The sequence below is a fragment of the Podarcis tiliguerta genome, assembly GCF_965153285.1.
Source record: "Podarcis tiliguerta genome assembly, chromosome: 9".
Taxonomy (NCBI): domain Eukaryota; kingdom Metazoa; phylum Chordata; class Lepidosauria; order Squamata; family Lacertidae; genus Podarcis; species Podarcis tiliguerta.
The window spans coordinates 5,050,582-5,072,450 of record NC_139542.1 but is presented as its reverse complement, the minus strand read 5'-3'; the positions used below and the strand labels follow the sequence as shown (position 1 = coordinate 5,072,450).

The 21,869-nt window shown below is 47.1% G+C and overlaps 1 protein-coding gene across 1 annotated transcript in view; it reads right to left on the bottom strand.

Moving 5' to 3' along the window:
• The window catches only part of DNAAF9 (dynein axonemal assembly factor 9), an 89,548-nt gene that overhangs the window by 54,150 nt on the left and 13,529 nt on the right, over positions 1-21,869 (bottom strand). Inside the window, exons 3-7 of the mRNA XM_083398243.1 lie at positions 12,090-12,209; positions 10,633-10,757; positions 6,418-6,514; positions 3,537-3,643; positions 2,107-2,184 (exon numbers count right to left, since the gene is read on the bottom strand). Of these exons, the coding sequence (XP_083254369.1) occupies positions 2,107-2,184; positions 3,537-3,643; positions 6,418-6,514; positions 10,633-10,757; positions 12,090-12,209 (527 nt within the window). The remainder of the gene's footprint in view (positions 1-2,106; positions 2,185-3,536; positions 3,644-6,417; positions 6,515-10,632; positions 10,758-12,089; positions 12,210-21,869) is intronic.

Sequence of the window (21,869 nt, the reverse complement as noted above, 5' to 3'; positions counted from 1 at the left end):
TCATTCATTCCAAAAAGTTCTGCACACAAGGCATTCCTGGTGGCTTCTGCCCATGCTGTCTGGGAGTGACGAGGCCAAAGCCACAGGGTACATACACAATGAGCCGATTCAGATATCGCAATAAAACGTGATTGATCTTAATGGGAATGAGATAACGGGAGGCCTTAGGCTCAATTGCTCCTCCTCTCAACACTCTTCCTCCCGTGCGGTCATGAGGAGATGAGAAGCTTTCCCCCTCTGTATCTGAACATGACAAACTCGTTTGAAACAAGCCAATTTAAAACCATGTATTACTAAGATGGCTTGTTTCAACAAACCACAGTGTGGGGTCCAAACAGTGTAGGAAACTGAGATATGAAAAAAGGTAAAGGTACCCCTGCCCGTACGGGCCAGTCTTGACAGACTCTAGGGTTGTGCGCCCATCTCACTCAAGAGGCCGGGGGCCAGCGCTGTCCGAAGACACTTCCAGGTCACGTGGCCAGCGTGACATCGCTGATCTGGCAAGCCAGAGCTGCACACGGAAACGCCGTTTACCTTCCCGCTAGTAAGCGGTCCCTATTTATCTACTTGCACCCAGGGGTGCTTTCGAACTGCTAGGTTGGCAGGCGCTGGGACCGAACAGCGGGAGCGCACCCCGCCGCGGGGATTCGAACCGCCAACCTTTCGAATCGGCAAGCCCTAGGCACTGAGGCTTTAACCCACAGCGCCACCCGTGTCCCTTAAAGCGAGGAGCTAAATGGTACCTTAAACCGAGGTTATGGGCGCAACAACGGAATGTACAGGCGTGCTTTTTGAATAACGAGACTACAAAGCTGAAAATGAATGAACCGCAGCTAAAATATTATGTTCGTTTTCCCACATGGTCTAGTCCTTCCCCTGCCCACCCCTCTAATATTCTTAAGAGGGGCTCTTCTCCAGTCTTCAGAGAGTAGCTGGAAGTGGGGAGGCAGAAAAAGGTCCTCCTTTCCTTCCACTCTGCAGTTTTAATCTGAAATCTTAGACAGAGTACTGCGCTCAGAGCTTAGAAACTGTTCGCGCTAATGAAATTCCATGTTGCAAAATGCACCTAGAACAATGGGAGTTTTGACCACTGGTTCAGAAATAACCCCAAACCGAGGCTAATAAAAACAGATGTGAAGAAACAGAACGGGAGAAGCACAAAGCTCCAAACTCACTGCAATCATTCGGGGGGGGGGGGGAGAGAACTATGGTTTTCCATGACATTTGAACTGACCCAACGCCATTTTATGGGATGCAGAAATGACTCGGCATTTCTCAGACCCACGGAAGTTTGGCATCTTACCAAGATCATCCGCAAGCGGGGACACAGTTTCTCAAGAGAGAGCTTGCCTACTACCACTGACCTTGGCCAGCCATGTGTGTAACAGGTGAGTGCCAGGTATGATGTGGGTGTACTCTTGAGTTCACACTGATACCCAGTGGGCCTGGCTAGCACTTTGTGGAACTCTGTGGGGTGAAGTCAGTTCACACAGCATCTCCCAGGGCACCCCAGGCTTCTCTGAAGGTTCACACAAAAGCCATTTCCTGTGGAAAGTCATTTTAGTTCTAAACATGTTAAAAGGGAAACCGAATAAACCACAGCATGATGAACCATCAGAATACCAGCACCCATGCAATCATATATCTAAATAACTAAACCATGGGCTTAAAGGTAAAGGTACCCCTGCCCGTTCGGACCAGTCTTGCCAGACTCTAGGGTTGTGTGCCCATCTCACTCAAAAGGCCGGGGGCCAGCGCTGTCCGGAGACACTTCCGGGTCACGTGGTCAGTGTGACAAGCTGCATCTGGCAAGCCAGTGCAGCACACGGAACGCCGTTTACCTTCCCGCTGGTAAGCGGTCCCTATTTATCTACTTGCACCCAGGGGTGCTTTCGAACTGCTAGGTTGGCAGGCGCTGGGACCGAACAGTGGGAGCGCACCCCACCACGGGGATTCGAACCGCCGACCTTTCGATCGGCAAGTCCTAGGTGCTGAGGCTTTAACCCACAGCGCCACCCGCGTCCCAAAACCATGGGCTTATTCTCTGTCAAATTTGCCTTGGGGGTGGCGGTGGCGGTGGAGGGGAAGAAAAGTCTGGCACATTACCTCGTAAAGTAAACTCTCCAGAGAAACAGGATCGATCTTGCTGTAAGTTTTCCACAGGTCCACGCTGACATCCATCAGCTGCAAAGAGAAAGAGTTCTGAAAGGGGCTTGCACATTCCGTGCTTTTAATAATAATAATAATAATAATTATATTATTATTATTATTATTATTATTATTATTATTATTATTTATACCCCACCCATCTGGCTGAGTTTCTCCAGCCACTCTAGGCGGCTCCCAATCAAATGTTAAAAACAGTACAGCATTAAATATTAAAAACTTCCCTAAACAGGGCTGCCTTCAGATGTCTTTTAAAGATAGGATAGCTGCTTATTTCCTTCACATCTGAAGGGAGGGCATTCCACAGGGTGGGCGCCACTACCAAGAAGGCCCTCTGTCTGGTTCCCTGTAACCTCACTTCTTGCAATGAGGGAACCGCCAGGAGGCCCTCGGCGCTGGACCTCAGTGTCCGGGCTGAACGATGGGGGTGGAGACGCTCCTTCAGGTATACAGGACCGAGGCCTTCTGTTCTCAAACACTGCCTTCCTCAACAGCTGGGTTGGGAACGGGGAATTATAGTTCCAAACATCTGGATTGGGGTTGGGGAAGGCAGCTCAAATGTTACAGTTCTCCCCAAGGCCAAGCAGGCAGCAATGCTAGGCTGATTGAAAGGGGCAGTAAGAACACAGAGCAGTCACCAAAATGCTTAAGGAGAAGGCACTTGGTTTCCTTTCTATTTGGAAAGAAGTTGCCCTGTATGACACGATCCCCATTCACAGAGACTCCATTCAGCTGGGAATGTTCACAATATGCCATTATGGCTGGTGAATAGTGCCATGAACGTGAAGCGCCGTTGTGCCACTCAGCACCCGGCAGTTTCTGTAAAATAACTATTACACGGATATGTTCCCTTTGGGGCCACGGCAGACAACAGCCCCGACAGCTCACAACAGAGATGAAAGTGTAACTCTGCAATCTGGAAGAGTAATAATAAAAGCTAATTTCTTTTACTAGGGTTTTTCTCAGTTGCTCGGTTTGGTAAAAGGAAAGCATAACACACAGGGGTTTCCAAAATAGATGATGAAAAAATTGTTCAGTGGACATTCCTGAGAACGGTGGCACACTCAAGACATAGCAACACAAGATTCCTATCCTGTGCACTTCTCTTTGGTTTACACAAAGCAAAATAATATATACATTAAAACGGGAACAGGAAGATGCTGTGGAAGTGTGGAGCCTGAAACTAGGGACTCCATAATAAAATGAAGAGGTCTGGGGTGCTCTGGAATACAATGTTGATGAAATAACTCTTCCCCGGTCACAGTCTTTCCAGCGCCTCCAATGAACCACAGCAGGGAGAAAAGTCCTGGCTTAGGGGGACTCGTGATGAGCTTGTTGTTCAGCTAGGAAACCTCCCTCCAGCTTCTTACCTCATATTTCATTGTGAAGAAGCCATCGCCGCCGATTCCTTCCAGGGCAAAGGCCTGCACGATCGGCCACTTTTCAACAATGAACATGTCAAATATCTGCAGATGTCCTGAAGAAACAAAGCAATTTTTTTGGGTGGGTGTGCAATTCCTCAGCTTTTGTTATGCAACTGCAGCACTGTCCATGTATATCAATGCAATGGTTCTGCTTATCTAGAGAGGGTTCCCTTGCTGGTGCGGTTCCGCTGGTTATTATATAAAGATTTTAGGCTGCCTTATGCTCTAATGGAATCAACTTGATCCCCTGCCCCTCTTTCCTTTTTCCTTTCTCTTTCTGTGATGGAACTCCTATTTGGGGACTTTCCTGGCTTTTTTCTGGTCCATGTAGGACCAGTCTGGATAGTTGGCCTTAGTAAAGATTTGATGTTTTCATCCCCAAAAATTTTTGATTTGAGTTTCTACTGAAATGAGGCTGCATTTTAATGTTGTATTTTAATCTTGTTTTTTCAAGTTGTATTTTAATCAATTGTTTTTATGTCTGGTGTTGGCCGCCCTGAGCCCTGTCTTGGCTGGGGAGGGAGGGGTATAAATAAAATTATTATATTATTAATGTAAACAAAGACATACTCCTAGAATCACAGAGCTGTCCCCGTTAACAGCCAGACCCACTGACCCATTGCACCACAGGGTCCCCATGCAACCATGTTAAGAATTTTAAATATGAAAATAAATAAATGCAACCTTTCAACAGGGAGAAGCATTTGTACATGGAAAAAAACCCTAACGTTTTCCATTTTGCTGAATCAATGTATTCAGAAGATCATGGGATTAGGATGTGAGTGTGTGGGAGAGCATGAAGCTGACACACAGGATGCCTCTTGGCCAAAAAGAGGATGTGGAAGTAAATGCAATAATGCACTAGGCCATGTTCTCCTTAAAGGGAGAAAATATAATTCCCCACCCTTGGAGAAGCGCCCTAGATCTCTGGCAGAGCAGCTGCTTTGCATGCAGAAGATCTCAATTCCAATTCCTGGTATCTCTATGAAAGTTTGCAAAGGACCCTCAGCCAAGACTATGAAGAGCTGCTGCTGGTCAGTGAAAGCCAAAGGCTGGGAACCTCAGGCCGAGGGGGACAAAAGCAATCACACACCCCAAGGCCTTTCTGCCCTGCCCTTGGTCAACATCCTTCTCTCCCACACCCTCCTCAAATGCCCGCCTGGGATGCAGCCTTCAAGTGTGATCATGCATCGAACTTGCTTGGGTGGAGGATGAAGAGAGGGTGATGTTTGTGTATGGGAACCCGCTGTTGTGTGTGGTCAAAATGGTGCCAGTTGTAGAAGAGGAAGAGTCACGTCCATTGCTGCAGCGCTCTGGCCTGCTCACCACTCAGATATGGCTCCCAAAAGGTTGGCCAAGCACCCCACCCCTGGTGTAGACAATACTTTGCTATATTGACCACTATACTCTGACTCAGTAGAAAGCAGCTTCCTACGAGATTAGAAAAATGTGGCAGGGGAAAAAAGATTTGGGCTTATTTATTCATTTTTGCTTACGTGCATATTTCAATTCCAATAAAGAATGCTTTTAAATCTAGAATGCTGCAGCAATTGTTTATTGTGGACTACCTTTCTGGTTTCTTTGCTGCTGACGCATGACTCCATGTTTCTTCCTTATGGCTGCCATATTGAAAATCACTTGGAAGTCTTCCCAGGTAAAACACAGATCCTCTCCTACATTGTGACACATCTGCACAGAACGCAGCTGCATTGCATTGTCAGGTCCTCAGCAAGGAGGCATTGCTAAGTTTGTGCATGTTCTGGACTGAGATGCCTTTGCTAGTTGAGACCAGCTCAGTTCCAGTCAGCAGCCAAGTTTCCATTCCCCTTCTATTTAACCTGGAAAAGCAGGCATCATTTGCCTCTTGGGTTTCATCACCGTCTGAAAGACCACTGCGTGCCAATGTAACTTCAGTAATTTAAGTCTGCAGTCTAAGGCCAATTCAACAAGAAGATGCTTAATTCTGAAGTTGATGATTCCTAATACTTAATTCTGAAGTTGATGATTCCTTTTTTCCTGTAACTTTTTTTTTAACTGCACATTTCCCGTGAACTTCACAGGTATTTCTCAAAGTCCAATGCAGGACAAAGAGGAGACAACTGGTATGGCATACGAGTCATCGAGAGAGAAAATCACTGTACAAAAAATCGCTACTGGAAAGAAAAACGAACAACATCCAGCACAACCACTGTCTTCCAGGCATTTGCTCAAATGCTCCCTGCACCATTACAAAAAGCAGCTGTCTTCCCTCAAGGGTGCCAAAAAGCCTTTCGTTGAGACCAGTGGAATGCCTAGCTTTGAGAAACAGGAGCGAGGAATTGGAGCAGCCTCAGTGGCTCAGCCCCATAGCTAGGATGGTCACCAGGGGAAGCCCGTTGCCGGGGAAACCCACAGTTGATGCAACTATAAATATACTCCTCTCTGTTCATAGTTCCCTCTTTCTTTAATGGAACTACAAGCAAGATGCTTGTTGCAGCTTTCTTGCATCAGCATGTTTGCTGGTTATTTCCAGCAAAACAAAATCAAGACTGTGCTGTGGCTTTGTATCCCAGCTTCACATAATTAACAGGAAGGTTTGTTTCCTGTTCTAAAAAGGGTGCCTATTCTTTCCCCACATAAAGGAGGAGTTACATGGAAGAACTCCTCATGTGGCACAGACAGAGAGCTTTGTTTGTTGAACCACACATACCATGTTTAATATACATAATGGACCCCAGTGACTCATTTTTCCCTGTCCCTGACTTAAAAGTATTATAGGAGCACAGAACTGTGGAGTTGGCACGTCGTGTACTGCTGTTCAATGTGCGCATGGCTTTTTCAAACCTACCTTGTGAGCTGAAGGGAATCCCGATTCGGCTGCAGTCACGAACCATGTCTACGAAGCTGGAAATTTTGAATTCCTCTGCAGCCTCTTCGTCTTCGTACTAAAAGAAACAGACCAGGAGAAAGAAAACCCAGCAAATCAATACTCAAACCACTGCCCAAAAATTTGGAAAAGAATGCCCATGTTGCGATGCCTTTCTTATTCTGCCTGTAACGCTCTCAGCTCACAGCAGTCGCCATCTTTAGTCAATCCACACTATATTTTAAGCACGGCCATTTTGGACTGAAAAGACCATGTTCACACTGATAACAAGCACAGAAGCCAGCAGGGGATGGCTCTGTATAAAGTGAAGCAAGAGCAATCACTGTGCAAGGAAAAGCTGACCCACGTTCCATTGTGAACATGCTCACGGCAAATATTATTATTCATTGCATTTAAATCCCACCTTGTTCTCCAAGGAGCTCAGGGTGGCGTATATTGTTCTTCCTTTCCTCATTTAATCTCCACAACAACCCTGTGAGGTAGGTTAGGCTGCTGAGAGGCAGCGACTGGCCCAGGGTCACCCAGTGAGCTTCAAGGCCAAGAGATGATTTGAACCCTGGTCTCCCAGGTCCTAGTCCTACACTCTAACCACTGTGCTGCACTGGCTCTCCCTGAAGTCAGCAGAGACCACCTCAAAGCCATGGCAGCCATATGCAAAATGCACATCAGTTTATGAGCTCAGTCCAGAGCACTAATTCTGTTGCAGTTAAATCTGAAAGAAGCTTCTTCTGTTATCACCTTCTCAAGACTGGAAAACAGACCAAGCTGTAGGCACAGCTCAAGAACCTTCTCTCAAGCACAACCATGTTTTTCTGTTTTCTTCCCTCCAACCCCAACTCAAAAGCTCAGAAACTGCCTTGTGAACATTGCCTACTGCCATATAAAATGAATTATATGAGGCTGTTAATGGTGTTGTTTTAAAGAGAAAGGATAAAGGCAAAAAGAGCTTGTTTCCTATTTCCAGGGGAACACTAGGAGTCTCTTCGGTTAAATCATATGCCTATCATATGCCGGGTCTCTATTCCGCGGGTGCCAAAGCTCCATGAAAGAACTCGTTTTCACTGTGGTTAGTACATCATTATCCAGTCGGCCCACTTAAAAAACCATGTGGTGCAACACCAGGCAGAGTGGGGAAAAAGAGGCACAGCAGAAACATTTGCATTGCAAAAAGCTGACTGGTTCAACCCAACATGGGTGCCTATTTTGCGGCATACAAGAAAACCCAGTTACAAGAAGCAAAACACAGTAATCGCACCAGGAATTTCTAAAGTGCTTGCAAAACAAAGCCCAGCAACCAGAGAGGGGTCCTGCTCACTCTCAAGGCGTTGCCAAATTTGGAAAGCCTGATTTAAGAGTCCTCAAAGCAAAGTAGCACCCTTAAAAAACTACGGTTCCCAGAATTCCATGGGAGAAGCCATGATGGTTCAAGTGTGATAAGAGTGTGTGTTGAATACATGGTACGGAAGTGACCTAAATCATTAACGTATGAGACTTCAGTGGGAAAGAGGAGCTCACAGATCGACTCTCGGCATCTCTCTCCTGGAACAGGAAACAGAACCAGCCAACAGAATACAGCCCTCTGCAGAAAACTCTTGCATTACATTACTACTACAACTATTACGTTACAATAAATAATGGGTGGCATTCAGCTGCGTTTTACTCAGAGTACGCTCACTGCAATTAACAAACATGACCAAGTCACTGGGTCTACTTTAGTAAAATTTCACTAAATGCCACCCAATTATTTTACAGAACATTAAAATGTATGCTTGGTAGAAGGAAGAAACACTGAGATGGCAGCTGAGTTTTAAAGTGTGTTGCTTAAATTGTTTTTCAGGTTTGTGGGTTTTTTTTAAATGATTTTGTTTACCATTTGTTACTGTGTTACAAAATATTTAAAAAACATAATAAATCATCCAACATTAAAACCTTCCCTATGCAGGGATGTCTTCAGATGTCTTCTGAACTGTTATATAGTTATTCATCTGCTTGGTATCTGATGGGAGGGCGTTCCACAGGGCGGGTGCCACCGCTGAGAAGGCCCTCTGCCTGCTTCTCTGTAACCTCACTTCTTGCAGCAAGGGAACATGGGAGTTGGACCTCAATGTCCAGGCTGTATTCAGGTATACAGGGCTGAGGCCATTCAGGGCTCAACACCAACGCTTTGAATTGTGCTCAGAAATGTACTGGGAACAGACACCACAGGGTGCGCTTGGCTCAGACGAGCAGAACGTACAACACGCTTATGCAGATCATGTTCTGTTCTCACTCTCTGAGCGGCAGAGCCAGATCACAGGACAAAAGAACGAGCAGCACTGCTGAGTTTTAAGGGAGGGGCTGGATAATCTAGACAGCGAGAGAGTATATATGCAGATACAGGAGGGAGGCCCATCCTGCCTCTCCTGAAGGCTGTGGGCGTTTAAATCCCAACAGACCTGGAGAGCTGTTTGGTTTCATCAGGTGCTGGAACATAATGAGCCTGGCTCCAAGTAATGGTTTTCGGTCCAGAACCACCAGGCTTCAAAGGCAAAAGCATTGTGAGCTATGTGAAAGGTGCTTCACTTAATCTAATTGCAGCAAGCCTCCAGGTCCTTGCCAAGGAGGAGATCAACTGGTGTCGAAACCCACCAGTTCCTAGGTGTGCAGAAGCTTCCTTATTCTCTCCTGTGGGCCATGCAGAGTGGGGAGCCCTGTGCGTGCACCCAAGGCATTCTGGGGTAGTTTTATTCAAGAAGGACACTGACAAAGTGGAACGTGTCCAGAGGAGGGCAACCAAAATGGTCAAAGGCCTGGAAACGATGCCTTATGAGGAATGGCTAAGGGAGCTGGGCATGTTTAGCCTGGAGAAGAGGAGGTTAAGGGGGGATATGATAGCCATGTTCAAATATATAAAAGGATGTCACCTAGAGGAGGGAGAAAGGTTGTTTTCTGCTGCTCCAGAGAAGCGGACACGGAGCAATGGATCCAAACTACAAGAAAGAAGATTCCACCTAAACATTAGGAAGAACTTCCTGACAGTAAGAGCTGTTCGACAGTGGAATTTGCTGCCAAGGAGTGTGGTGGAGTCTCCTTCTTTGGAGGTCTTTAAGCAGAGGCTTGACAACCATATGTCAGGAGTGCTCTGATGGTGTTTCCTGCTTGGCAGGGGGTTGGACTCGATGGCCCTTGTGGTCTCTTCCAACTCTATGATTCTATGATTCTATGATTCTATTCCGGAAAGGTGCTTTTACAAATCCCAAATGATGAATGAGCGGGTTGGACTTCCGATCACCCAGAGCCCTAGAAGCTGGGTGTGCCTGGCAGCTCTAAGGCTTACTGGTGTGTTGGCCAAAAGGCAAGTATTTAAGCCCCAGGTTGAGAGTGCTCACTTAACTGCTGCACCGGGGTTATTTTGACAGGAGAGATATGTTTTTAGCCACCCTCCATGGAGTTTTGATGCAGCTACCAAGTTAAGAAAGGATTGCTCTGCTGACATGTATGGGATGCATTTGTCCTGTGTCCCAGCTGTTGACCACCTTGGGAATTGCAGCATAAGCACCAGACAGGATCAAGGCTCAGATTCAATTGTTTGGTCTCTTTCTTCCCTCTCCATATTCTCACAAAATGATCCAAATAGCAAGAACTGGAATAGCAACAAGAAAGGGTTCAGGTAGGTAGCCGTGTTGGTCTGACGCAGATGAAATAAATAAATGAAAATTTAAAAATTGTCCAAAAGCACCAAGTTAGTTCTTTCGTATCTGAAGAAGTGTGCATGCACACGAAAGCTTATCCCCAGAACTAACAAGAAAGGGGTTCACTATGCCTTTTTCAAAGTCACCATCTTGACATAATGGTGATATGAAGCACAGATCACGGCTGCTATCCTGTGCACACTTACTCGAGAGTAAGCTCCTCTGAACCCAGTGTCACCTCCAAGTGCTCTTGCACAATATGAAGCTGCAAGTCAGGCAAAGCTTCTGTTTTGATTTCTTAGCCATTTTTAATTTCAATTCCACGAAAGAGCAGGGAGTCGGGAGTCTGACCACTGCAACAGCGTCTCGTTGGATCATATCAATTCCACCGAATTAGGAGACCTTCTGCAACACCAAAGGCCTCCGGGGGAAGCCGGAACTGCTGCAGCTCAGGACGGCCCCAGACAAATGCTGTTCTTTCTATGTTTGCTACTCGGCCACTCACCTCATTTTCAGTCAGGCAGTGGAAATGCAAGTTTCTCCAGAATGCTACATATGGCAAAAGGTAGTTGTAGTTGACAGGGTTGCAATAGAGATGGACGCTGTCTGGCTTTATTAGTAGGATCACATCTAAAAGGAGCAAGAAATCAACCTAATGTTATTTTCAAGTCACTAACCTGTTTGTCCTCCCGATGCAACGCTCACACAAGTCCTTACTTATTTAATACATTTTTACTCGCTCTTTAGCTAATGGGGCTCCCAGAGCAATTTATGAAAGATCATTAACAGACAATACAGTGTCTGCCCTCCATATGGTAACTTGAAATACGTGACACAAAAGGAAAAAGAGATGGGGAGGGTAAAGGAAAACAAACTCAGGGACTTTGGGTTTTTTGTTTTAAGTCCTTGTGATCCCTCCCTTCTAAATGACAAAATATGGAACAGGCAGGGGAGTTAGAAGACCACTTTGCCCTCAATATTTTCCCTTTATGATGTTCAAAAGGTATGTGCTGACATGTGTAAAAATCACACGTAGTATCCAGGCTGGCACAATCACCTACAAAGGAGGTGGAGGAGGCAGTTATGTAAGAAACAAACCAAGGGAGATCTTTGCTCAAGGCCACCGAAAAAGTTCATGGCTAAGCAGCCGTATTTCGTTTTTTGCACTGGTGGCCCCAAGTCCGCCTGGAAGTTAGTGCTCCCAGGCTTTTTGGGATAGTCTTTGGGCTTTTGAATGGATTCTGAACGCGGGTGGCGCTGTGGGTTAAACCACAGAGTCTAGGGGTTGCCGATCAGAAGGTTGGCGGTTCGAATCCCCGCGACGGGGTGAGCTCCCGTTGCTCGGTCCCTGCTCCTGCCAACCTAGCAGTTTGAAAGCACATCAAAGTGCAAGTAGATAAATAGGTACTGCTCTGGTGGGAAGGTAAATGGCGTTTCCGTGCGCTGCTGTGGTTCGCCAGAAGCGGCTTAGTCATGCCGGCCACATAACCCAGAAGCTATACACTGGCTCCCTCGGCCAATAAAGCGAGATGAGCGCCGCAACCCCAGAGTTGGTCACGACCGGACCTAATGGTCAGGGGTCCCTTTACCTTTACCTTGGGCTTTTGAATGGATTCTGATGTCTTGACAAAAAAAAAATTCTATTTTAAGGCCTGCCTGCGTTCAATTGTCTCCATTACATTTTAACCATTTTTAACGTATGTTGTCCAGAGAACTTCGGTTAAGGGGCAAGAGAGAAATGCCACGAATACCCGTGGGAGCAAAGTGGAAGAGGGTGGGTTGTATCAACGTCCACAAAGACGTTTTAGGAAAGAACCAGGAGCAATAAACTGTCTAGCCTCTTGCTTGCATACAGTACGCAAGGAGAGACTCAAAGGATATCAAAAGAAGTGAAAGAAGACCAGCCTTATTCGCCCCCTGAGTGTTCATCTTAAAATAGCGCATAGCACCACTTTCCCTTACCGTCAAGGACCTCTTCAGGAAACCCCGATCTTTCAAATTCATTGTTGCTCTGGTTGTACAAGCCAAAGAGAAGGTAGTTTGCCAGTTCCCGGCAGCCCTCGTTGTATCGGCTGTCAATCCCTGCAGAAGAAAGCGTAAGGAATGAACAATAAGGTTGTCAGAGGGAGGATAGAACCAACAGTTCTGATTCCAAATCACAGAATAACCAACTAAAACTAGGGAAATGTTTGGAGTCCCTGCCTTCAAGGGAAGTAATAGTGCCACTGTATTCTGCTCTGGTCAGACCTCACCTGGAGTACTGTGTCCAGTTCTGGGCACCACAGTTCAAGAAGGACACTGACAAACTGGAACGTGTCCAGAGGAGGGCAACCAAAATGGTCAAAGGCCTGGAAACGATGCCTTATGAGGAACGGCTAAGGGAGGTGGGCATGTTTAGCCTGGAGAAGAGGAGGTGAAGGGGTGATATGATAGCCATGTTCAGATATATAAAAGGATGTCACATAGAGGAGGGAGAAAGGTTGTTTTCTGCTGTTCCAGAGAAGCGGACACGGAGCAATGGATCCCAACTACAAGAAAGAAGATTCCACCTAAACATTAGGAAGAACTTCCTGACAGTAAGAGCTGTTCGACAGTGGAATTTGCTGCCAAGCAGTGTGGTGGAGTCTCCTTCTTTGGAGGTCTTTAAGCAGAGGCTTGACAACCATATGTCAGGAGTGCTCTGATGGTGTTTCCTGCTTGGCAGGGGGTTGGACTCGATGGCCCTTGTGGTCTATTCCAACTCTATGATTCTATGATTCTTCCTAAGTCTCCTATGCTATGGAAGCAGCCTGCAGCTTCCAACATACCTTGACTACTAGAACAAAGGAATACACGAGGGTGGGGGTGGGGGTGGGAATCAATTTTTGAAATTGCAGTAGGTGCTGAAGAGCAGGAGGGGGAATCTCTAGCCCATGGGCCTATACAGTGGTACCTCTGGATGCGTTCCGGAGCCCCGTTCGCATCCTGAAGCGAACGCAACCCACATCTGCCGCTTCGCTTGCCCTCTTGATTTCAGGGATTCGCTGCTTCTGTGCATGCGCGTGACGTCATTTTAAGCGTCTGCGCATGCGCGAGCGACGAAACCCAGAAGTAACGCGTCCCGTTACTTCCGGGTTGCCGCGGAGCGAAACCCGAAAATGCTCAGCTCGAGGTATGACTGTATAGGTCTGACACAGGTCCCAATTTGTGATATCAGGAGTGGGACACGAATGGATGCAGCAACCAAGGAACCATTAGGAGCCTCAACTGAGCTCCTAATGGCTGCTTTGCAAAATCAGGGCTCCTTGTCAGCTAACAGCCACTGATGGGGAAGTCCCACATGGAGCTGCTGTCCAGGAGTGTTCCCTACGAGGGGCTCTTCTTCCAAACCGATTGCTCCAAACCAACCATCAATTTGGGTTCAATGTGCTTCCTATGAATAGATTGGCTCGCCCCACCCCTTGGCAGAATCTAAACCAGGCTTCCTCAACCTCGGCCCTCCAGGTGTTTTGAGACTACAATTCCCATCATCCCTGACCACTGGTCCTGGTAGCTAGGGATCATGGGAGTTGTAGTCCAAAAACATCTGGAAGCCCGAGGTTGAGGAAGCCTGATCTAAACTGCTTGTTCCATAGGGACTTTGAAGGCACGCTCCCAGAGCCAATCAGCTGATTGCATAAGGCGAGGCAAGCTGACAGTAAGCAATCCCTGGAATCAAGAGGGCAAGCCAAGGACCTACAAGAAGCTAGGAAACCAAGGTTCCCAGAAAGCCTAGTCATGAAGAACAGCTCTTGTGGTGGCATCAGGCCTTCAAATATCTAGAGCGCTTGCAGCGGCCACAAAATGCTCGTAACGGATGACAGTGGGCCAAAAGAGAGAATGAAGAGCAGCTGAAAGGGGACACTGGAACAGAGATGCAGTCAGGTGCAAGCTGCTTGAAAAACAATGAGCGGAAAAGCCTTGTGGCACAATGCTACAGAAGCAATTTAAGGAGGCGGACGGCACTTCATATTTATTTCCCCCACACTTAGCCACAAATCCAGCCCAGAGCTGCCCCTTTCAGAAAGGGATTGGCATTGCCGGTTGACCTCAGGCCACTACCCAGTTTGGAACAATTGAGCATCATTTCCCCCCCAAAATCCCTTTATGATACACTAAGCCAAAGAACGGCGAGTGCAGAGCTGGGAATTGGGACGGCAAGGTCAACCAGGGAGCACCGGAGAACAGTTTGGAAGGGGAGAGAGCTTCTGAGCAACAGATGGTGTCAGGAACAAATGAAGAGGAGGATAAAAGCATTTTTGAACGGTGCTGCCAAGGTCATGCCCCACCTTTGCTTGTGTGCGAATAATCTGCCCCCAAATCCAAAATACTTCAGCCTTTGCTTCAACATTTGCGATTGCCGTTTGAGGCACAGAACTGGTCCCCTGTGTGTTTGGATCTCTCTGCCTTATTTGACAGTGGATCCAGTTCAAGTGGGGCTGCGTGCTTTTTTCACCCCAGGTCCATCAGTGGCTACTGGCCAGAATACCCAGGAGAGCGATGAGCATTTTCCCAGTCTCTCTTCCTCTCCTTTCTCTTGCTCCCTAGCCCTTAATTGCTAGATACCAGCCACTGAGAACAAAGGATGGCTGCTTCCATTGTGCTCTGCTTCTGAATTTCCTCACAATGTTTGGCTGGCGACTGACAGGTAACAGTAACTGGAGATCTGTGGGCAGCCTGCCCTGGGCTTCCCTCTCACGTGGATTAAGGCGACACAAAACCATTACCTATCTGGGTCATGTTGGGAATTGCCATACACAAATCCAGATCTGAGCTTCCTGCTTTCCAAGCCAGAACTCTGAGCAACAGGAGCTCACCCTGTCAAGGGATTCAAACTGCCAACCTTCTGATCAGCGAGCCCAAGGCTCAGTGGTTTAGAACACAATGCCACCTGCGTCCCACTATGGGATCCTCATGGTGCCCATCAATTGCAGGGGCTGATATTTGAGATGCTTCCACTCTGTTTCCCAACATACATCTCACGGATAGTTGGTTAGAGCGTGGTGCTGATAACACCAAGGTTGTAGGTTCAATCCCCATATAGGACAGCTGCATATTCCTGCATTGCAGGGGGTTGGACTGGATGATCCTTAGGGTCCCTTCCAATTCTACAATTCTATGTATATCACACTCCAAACAGCTGTGTCCATTAAGTCGTCTCTCGGATCAAATGCTACTGTGGTACACAGGATGCAATATGCATCCCAGCACATCCTCCCGTTTCCCATTGCTAGTGTTATCTGCACGATCCTCATGTTTTAAATACCGTATTTTTCGCTCTATAAGACGCACCTGACCACAAGATGCACCTAGTTTTTGGAGGAGGAAAACAAGAAAAAAAATATTCTGAATCTCAGAAGCCAGAACAGCAAGAGGGATCGCTGTGCAGTGAAAGCAGCAATCCCTCTTGCTGTTCTGGCTTCTGGGATAGCTACGCAGCCTGCACTCGCTCCATAAGATGCACACACATTTCCCCTTACTTTTTAGGAGGGAAAAAGTGAGTCTTATAGAGCAAAAAATACGGTATATGCTTTAAACAGAACCTAGGGCTTGCCGATCAGAAGGTCAGTGGTTCAAATCCCTGCGACAGGGTGAGCTCCCGTTGTTCGGTCCCAGCTCCTGCCCACCTAGCAGTTCGACAGCACATTGAAGTGCAAGTAGATAAATAGGTACCGCTCTGGCGGGAAGGTAAACAGCGTTTCCGTGCGCTGCTCTGGTTCGCCAGAAGCGGCTTAGTCATGCTGGCTACATGACACGGAAGCTGTACGCCGGCTCCCTGGGCCTATAGAGCGAGGTGAGCGTGCAACCCCAGTCGTCCGCGACTGGACCTAATGGTCAGGGGTACCTTTACCTTACCCATCCTATCACTGACTAAATTCCCCAGACGGTGGGGAGAAGAGCAGGATGCTACAGAGTGTCCAAACCATGGTGCTGAGCAGCCGGGCACTGGGGGCGCTTCCTTAATCGTTCCACATCTGCTTCTGAAAATACCATTTCTCCTTAATTGATATGCTGCTGATTGAAGCTTCCTATTAAGCTAATCTGGCGACCTAATTCTTCCAACGCAAGATTTATGATTAAAACATGAGCCCATGAGAATTATGGAATAAATCCCTGAGTCACGGCAGGAGGGAGCTGACAGCTTTCCAAGAAATAACCTCCAGCTTTGCAGAAGGCAAATGTTAAGAGTAATCATCGCAAGGGGCTGGCTGTGCTGAGGGGGCAAGGTGAGTGTCAAAGGCTCGGGAGAAAGACCCCCAAGGGAATCGAGTCCCACTCGCAACATGCCACTTCGGGTTAATTTCAGGTTTTTCTTTTAAACAATCAAACTTCATTTTTATATATATATGCTACACACACACACACACACACACACACACACACACAGAGTATATAATAGAGCATACAGCAAATATTACACACACAAAAAAACCTCTGGCTGGGGAGGGTGGGATATAAATATATTTTTATTTTTATTATATAGTATACATCAAAAAAGAAGAAAAGCATCCTTTTTAAAATGGCACCTCACACACATTTCAACTGGCAATAACATTTTGTTCTTTGCATTTTTCATTCATAACTGTCCTTTCTTGAACTCATGTTTTTATAACACAAAGCAGTCTACGCCACCACCTAAAATACCACTTTTCACAGACTCCGTTATTTATTTCTTCTAGGTAATTAATCCCATTCCTCAACACCACTGACAATTTAATCAGGTTCAGTTGTTTCCATTTCCCCCCTGATGATATCCTTGCCCTGTTGGTTTGCATGCAACTTACCCACATTTTGGGCCGTAACAGCCCTGCGTGGGGTCATAACATGCAGAATCTGGATCTTATATGAATAAAGGGATCAACTTTTTACAAAATTTAGTAAGCAGATTGGGGGGGGGGTTAATGGTAGCTCTGATGTGGTGGAAAGCTCCCCCCCCCCATCCTTTCAAACATACAGTTCCAAAACTGCTTTGATTTTATGCAAAAAACCCAACAACCCCATGAATGGAAGAAATTTCCCATTGTGGCATCACAAAACCAGAACATTAGGTTAATGTCAACCTCCATATTTCTGGGGGGAATCAAAAGCAAAGGGGTACCAGGAGGAGGAGGGTGGGCCTGGAGAAAAAGGGGGGGGCATTTCACTCCACGGTTAGTTAGAGAGCTTCAAGCTTTGTTTTTTTGGGAGGGAGGTAACTTCACTTGCAGAGGGACGCGGGTGGCGCTGTGCCTAGGGCTTGCCAACTGGAAGGTCAGCGATTCGAATCCCCGTGGCGGGGTGCGCTCCCGCTGTTCGGTCCCAGCGCCTGCCAACCTAGCAGTTCGAAAGCACCCCTGGGTGCAAGTAGATAAATAGGGACCGCTTACTAGCGGGAAGGTAAACGGCGTTTCCGTGTGCGGCTCTGGCTCGCCAGAGCAGCGATGTCACGCTGGCCACGGGACCCGGAAGTGTCTGCAGACAGCGCTGGCCCCCGGCCTCTTTGAGTGAGATGGGCGCACAACCCTAGAGTCTGTCAAGACTGGCCCGTACGGGCAGGGGTACCTTTACCTTTTTAACTTCACTTGCAGAAATGCACTGAACAACATATGGGGGAGGAAATAATGGATTCCATCTACCAACAGCTTTAGGATGGCAGCCAAGGAAGTGGCCCAACTGATTAAAAAGCCATCCATGCTTACAGAATATATTTACAGGAATTCCACCGCAGCTTTTGCCCAGATGTTAGTAACACCGAGGCAAAGAATACTTTATAAATCAGGTCTAAATCGTTCAAACAAGCCCGTCAAACCACACAATGCCATCCTGCATGGACACACAGATACAGCAGACACGCGGTTGCGAACATGATCCGTGCAGGATGCACGTTCGCAACCCGCAGTGTTCACAACCCACGTCTGCACACGCGCAGGTTGTGATTCAGCACTTCTGTGCATGCACAAAGCGCGATTTAGCACTTCTGCGCATGCGCGACCGCCGAAACCCGGAAGTAACCCATTGCGGTACTTCTGAGTTTCAGCGGTCCGCAATCCGAAAAAATGCAACCTGAAGAGGCTGTAACCCAAGGTATGACTTTACTGAAGGGCACACACCATGAAACAGCATCAAATATGGTGGCCTTGCCAATAGGTCTACTAGCCAGTCTACCTACACATATCTACACATATTGGTATTTGAAGAAATGTGTGTGCACACGAAAGCTTATACCCCAGAACAAACATAGTTGGTCTCTAAGGTGCTACTTAGGGACGCGGGTGGCGCTGTGGGTAAAAGCCTCAGCGCCTTGGGCTTGCCGATCAAAAGATCGGCGGTTTGAATCCCCGCGGCGGGGTGAGCTCCCGCTGTTCGGTCCCAGCGCCTGCCAACCTAGCAGTTCGAAAGCACTCCCGGGTGCAAGTAGATAAATAGGGACCGCTTACTAGCGGGAAGGTAAACGGCATTTCCGTGTGAGGCTCTGGCTCGCCAGAGCAGCGATGTCACGCTGGCCACGTGACCCGGAAGTGTCTCCGGATAGCGCTGGCCCCCGGCCTCTTGAGTGAGATGGGCGCACAACCCTAGAGTCTGTCAAGACTGGCCCGTACGGGCAGGGGTACCTTTACCTTTACCTTTTAAGGTGCTACTGGACAGTTGTTGTTTTTTTTATTATTTATTTCGTACACATATTTCAGTTGGCAAATCTGTACACATACCTAAGTAAGCAAATCTGCATCCCCCCAAAAAAGAAAGAAAGAAAGAGAGAGAGAGAGAGAAAGAGAGAGAGACACTCGTTAGCGTAAGACTTATTTGCTTGGTTAGCTAGAGCAAATTATTTTGATTATAACTAGGGGAAATACCTCCAGAACACGGTTACCCGGGTAACCTAAAATCAGCAACAGAACTCTGGGGGTATCAAATTTCCGCAGTGCCCTGTGTGACACCAAAATTTGGTGCCCCCCCCCCTTCCATTCTACATCATAGTTGCAGCGCTCCCGAGGCTCTGCACCTGGTGCGACTAAACCTGACGCACTCCCTTAAATCGGCCTCTTGCTACAATTCTGATACTGACCGCAATGCATTCAAAATGCATTTTCCAGCTTCGAGTCGAAACATTTCCCTAAGGCTGCATACTGCAGCAGATCCTCCCCAATGAAACAAAAGAAAAGAAAAATGAAACCGAGCTTAAGAGGAGAGGAACAGAAATTCCCAGGCTTGGGTTGACATTCCCCCTCTTTCAGGAGAAGCTAGCTGGGAATGCAGCAGTCCGGTATTAGCAGGGGTGCATTTGGGGGAACGGCTCACAAAAGGGTTTCAGATGGGACCAAGCACAGAAAAATTTGATATGTCGTGCCGTAAGCATTTAATTAGCCCATCTAGCCTGTGCTACCCGAGAAAGGATGAAAGCTGTCCAGGATCTGATCACAGTTAATATCTGGCGGCCTCTTTCGTGGCTGGAAACAGCTGCACTCTCACAACAGCCTGGCTTCCTGTGTCACTGTTCTGTCTCGGTTTTCACACGGGGTTACGCTGGGATACAACTCAAGGGCTGCCAGTAAATCCAGACTTATAAGCAGGGGCCAGACAAAAGCCCAGGGAGACCATGGCAAGAAATCTAGGGCACTCAGGTGCCTCTCAGAGTTGAACAGGCACGGAAGTTAGAAACTTTATATACAAGTTCGGAGTATTTATATTCTGCTCATTCAACGTGCCCCAGGCGTGGGCTTGACACCTGGCTGGTTTCCCTACCTCCCACCCATTTTTAATTGAGCCTAGGAAATCCACAAGCCGTAAAAAAATATTAAGACCTATCACAATACAGTGGTACCTCTAGTTGCAGACTTAATCTGTTTTGGGGTGCTGTTTGCACCCCAAAAAGTCTGCAACTAGAGCGCCTCTTCTACACATGTGTGTGGCGCGATCAAGCGCTTCTGCACATGCGCAAAGCACGCAGATCGCTTCTGCGCATGCGCAAAGCATGCAGATCGCTTCTGCGCATGTGCGGGCGGCAAACCCAGAAGTAAACACTTCCAGGTTTTCCATGTTCGTAAGCTGAAAGTCCAGTAACAAGAGCGGAACGCAACACGAGGTATGACTGTAAAGCAGCAATAATTATAACATTCCCACATATATACACGCCAAGCACCCTTTTTCTCCAGCACAGCTCTCCGTTAATTTTATCGTTGCAATTCATGCTGTACGTTCAGGAGATTCTCCCCATCTTGATACTGCAGCAGCTCCACTTATTTTCAGGTCTTTGCCCCCAGAGATACAGCTGAGTGATTCCTAGCTAAGGCTCCCAAGTCCTGACACATCTCTATTAACTCCTGATCTAAGCAACATTTGCACCGTTCATAATATACAGATCTGCGGACGCAAGCCTTGCAAATTAATTCTGGTCGGCTGTGCAACCTCCTTTCATCATGGAAGTACCTAAAAGCTACTCTGTAGTGCCAGGGGGCAATTCTAGAGATAACTCGTATGGGGAAGGGCAGGGGCACAAGAGGTCATTGCTAGGGAAGAATGGATTTTATTATTTACAGCAGTTTTAGGCTGCTCTTCCGCTGAAAAGGCTCCCAGGGCAGCTGACAAAGATTAGTAAGTCAGCCTCTGCCTTGACATGTATAGTCTAAAAGACATGACACAAATGCAAAACAGGCTTGGAGGGTGAAAGAAAAATGTGAATTTAATTGTTTAGAGCAGGGTTTCCCAAACTTGGGTCTCCAGCTGTTTTTGGACTACAATTCCCATCATCCCTGACCGCTGGTCCTGCTAGCTAGGGATGATGGGAGTTGTAGTCCAAAAACAGCTGGAGACCCAAGTTTGGGAAACCCTGACTTAAGAGTATTTTTACCCTACTCTTCAGACAAAAAAAGAGGTCTTCCAGAGGTCAAGAAAAATAGCACACTTTTAAGGCTTGGCTGCAAAGCGCTTGCAATGACCAGCTGGCATGAAACAGTTCAAGGAAGAGGAGGAATCAAAAGCTGCTGGTTTTGCAGTTGAGCTGACAGAGTGGCCCCACTTCCCTTCCTCTGCAGCCTGATGGAATGGCTACCGCCAAGTGGCAATTGATACAGGCAGCAACCTGATTGGCAGCTGGCTTCTCACTGCAGATGGTGGAGTGGCCCTGCTTGCCGCCTTCTCCTGTGCTGCCCATTAGCACTTTGCAAAATAATAATAATAATAATAATAATAATAATAATAATTTTTATTTATACCCCGCCCTCCCCAGCCAAGGCCAGGCTCAGGGCGGTTAACAACCAGTAATAAAAACAAGTTGATTGGAATACAACTTTAAAAACTAGGTTAAATACAACATTAAAACATTAAAATGCAGCCTCATCACAGGAGGAGAAAGGAAAAAAGAAGAGCAGGAGGGAATCAAATTGACTCCAAGCCAAAGGCCAGGCGGAACGGCAGTCCTCCTGGGTTGTCAGTTTTCTTCACAGCATTCAGTTATTTTTTACCAGAGTAATTATAGTTCAGTCTCCACAAAGCCTCTTGACACATTCCTGGTGTCCTGCAAATGGCTTTAACTTCAGAGTTATCAAAGTTTGGGTTAAGCCACCTAAAAGCAACTTTCTGGTTAGGGTCCAGGCAAGCGCTCTTCTGCATGGCTTAGATTTCACCAAGAAAGCCAGGGCCAGCTAGAAGTGGCACATCATGCAAACTGCTAAGTTTTCCCCCAAGGCATTCCTAAATTGAGCCTTAGCCTGCTTAATTGTGTTTAGCCGTTTCCCTTACCACAGAGAT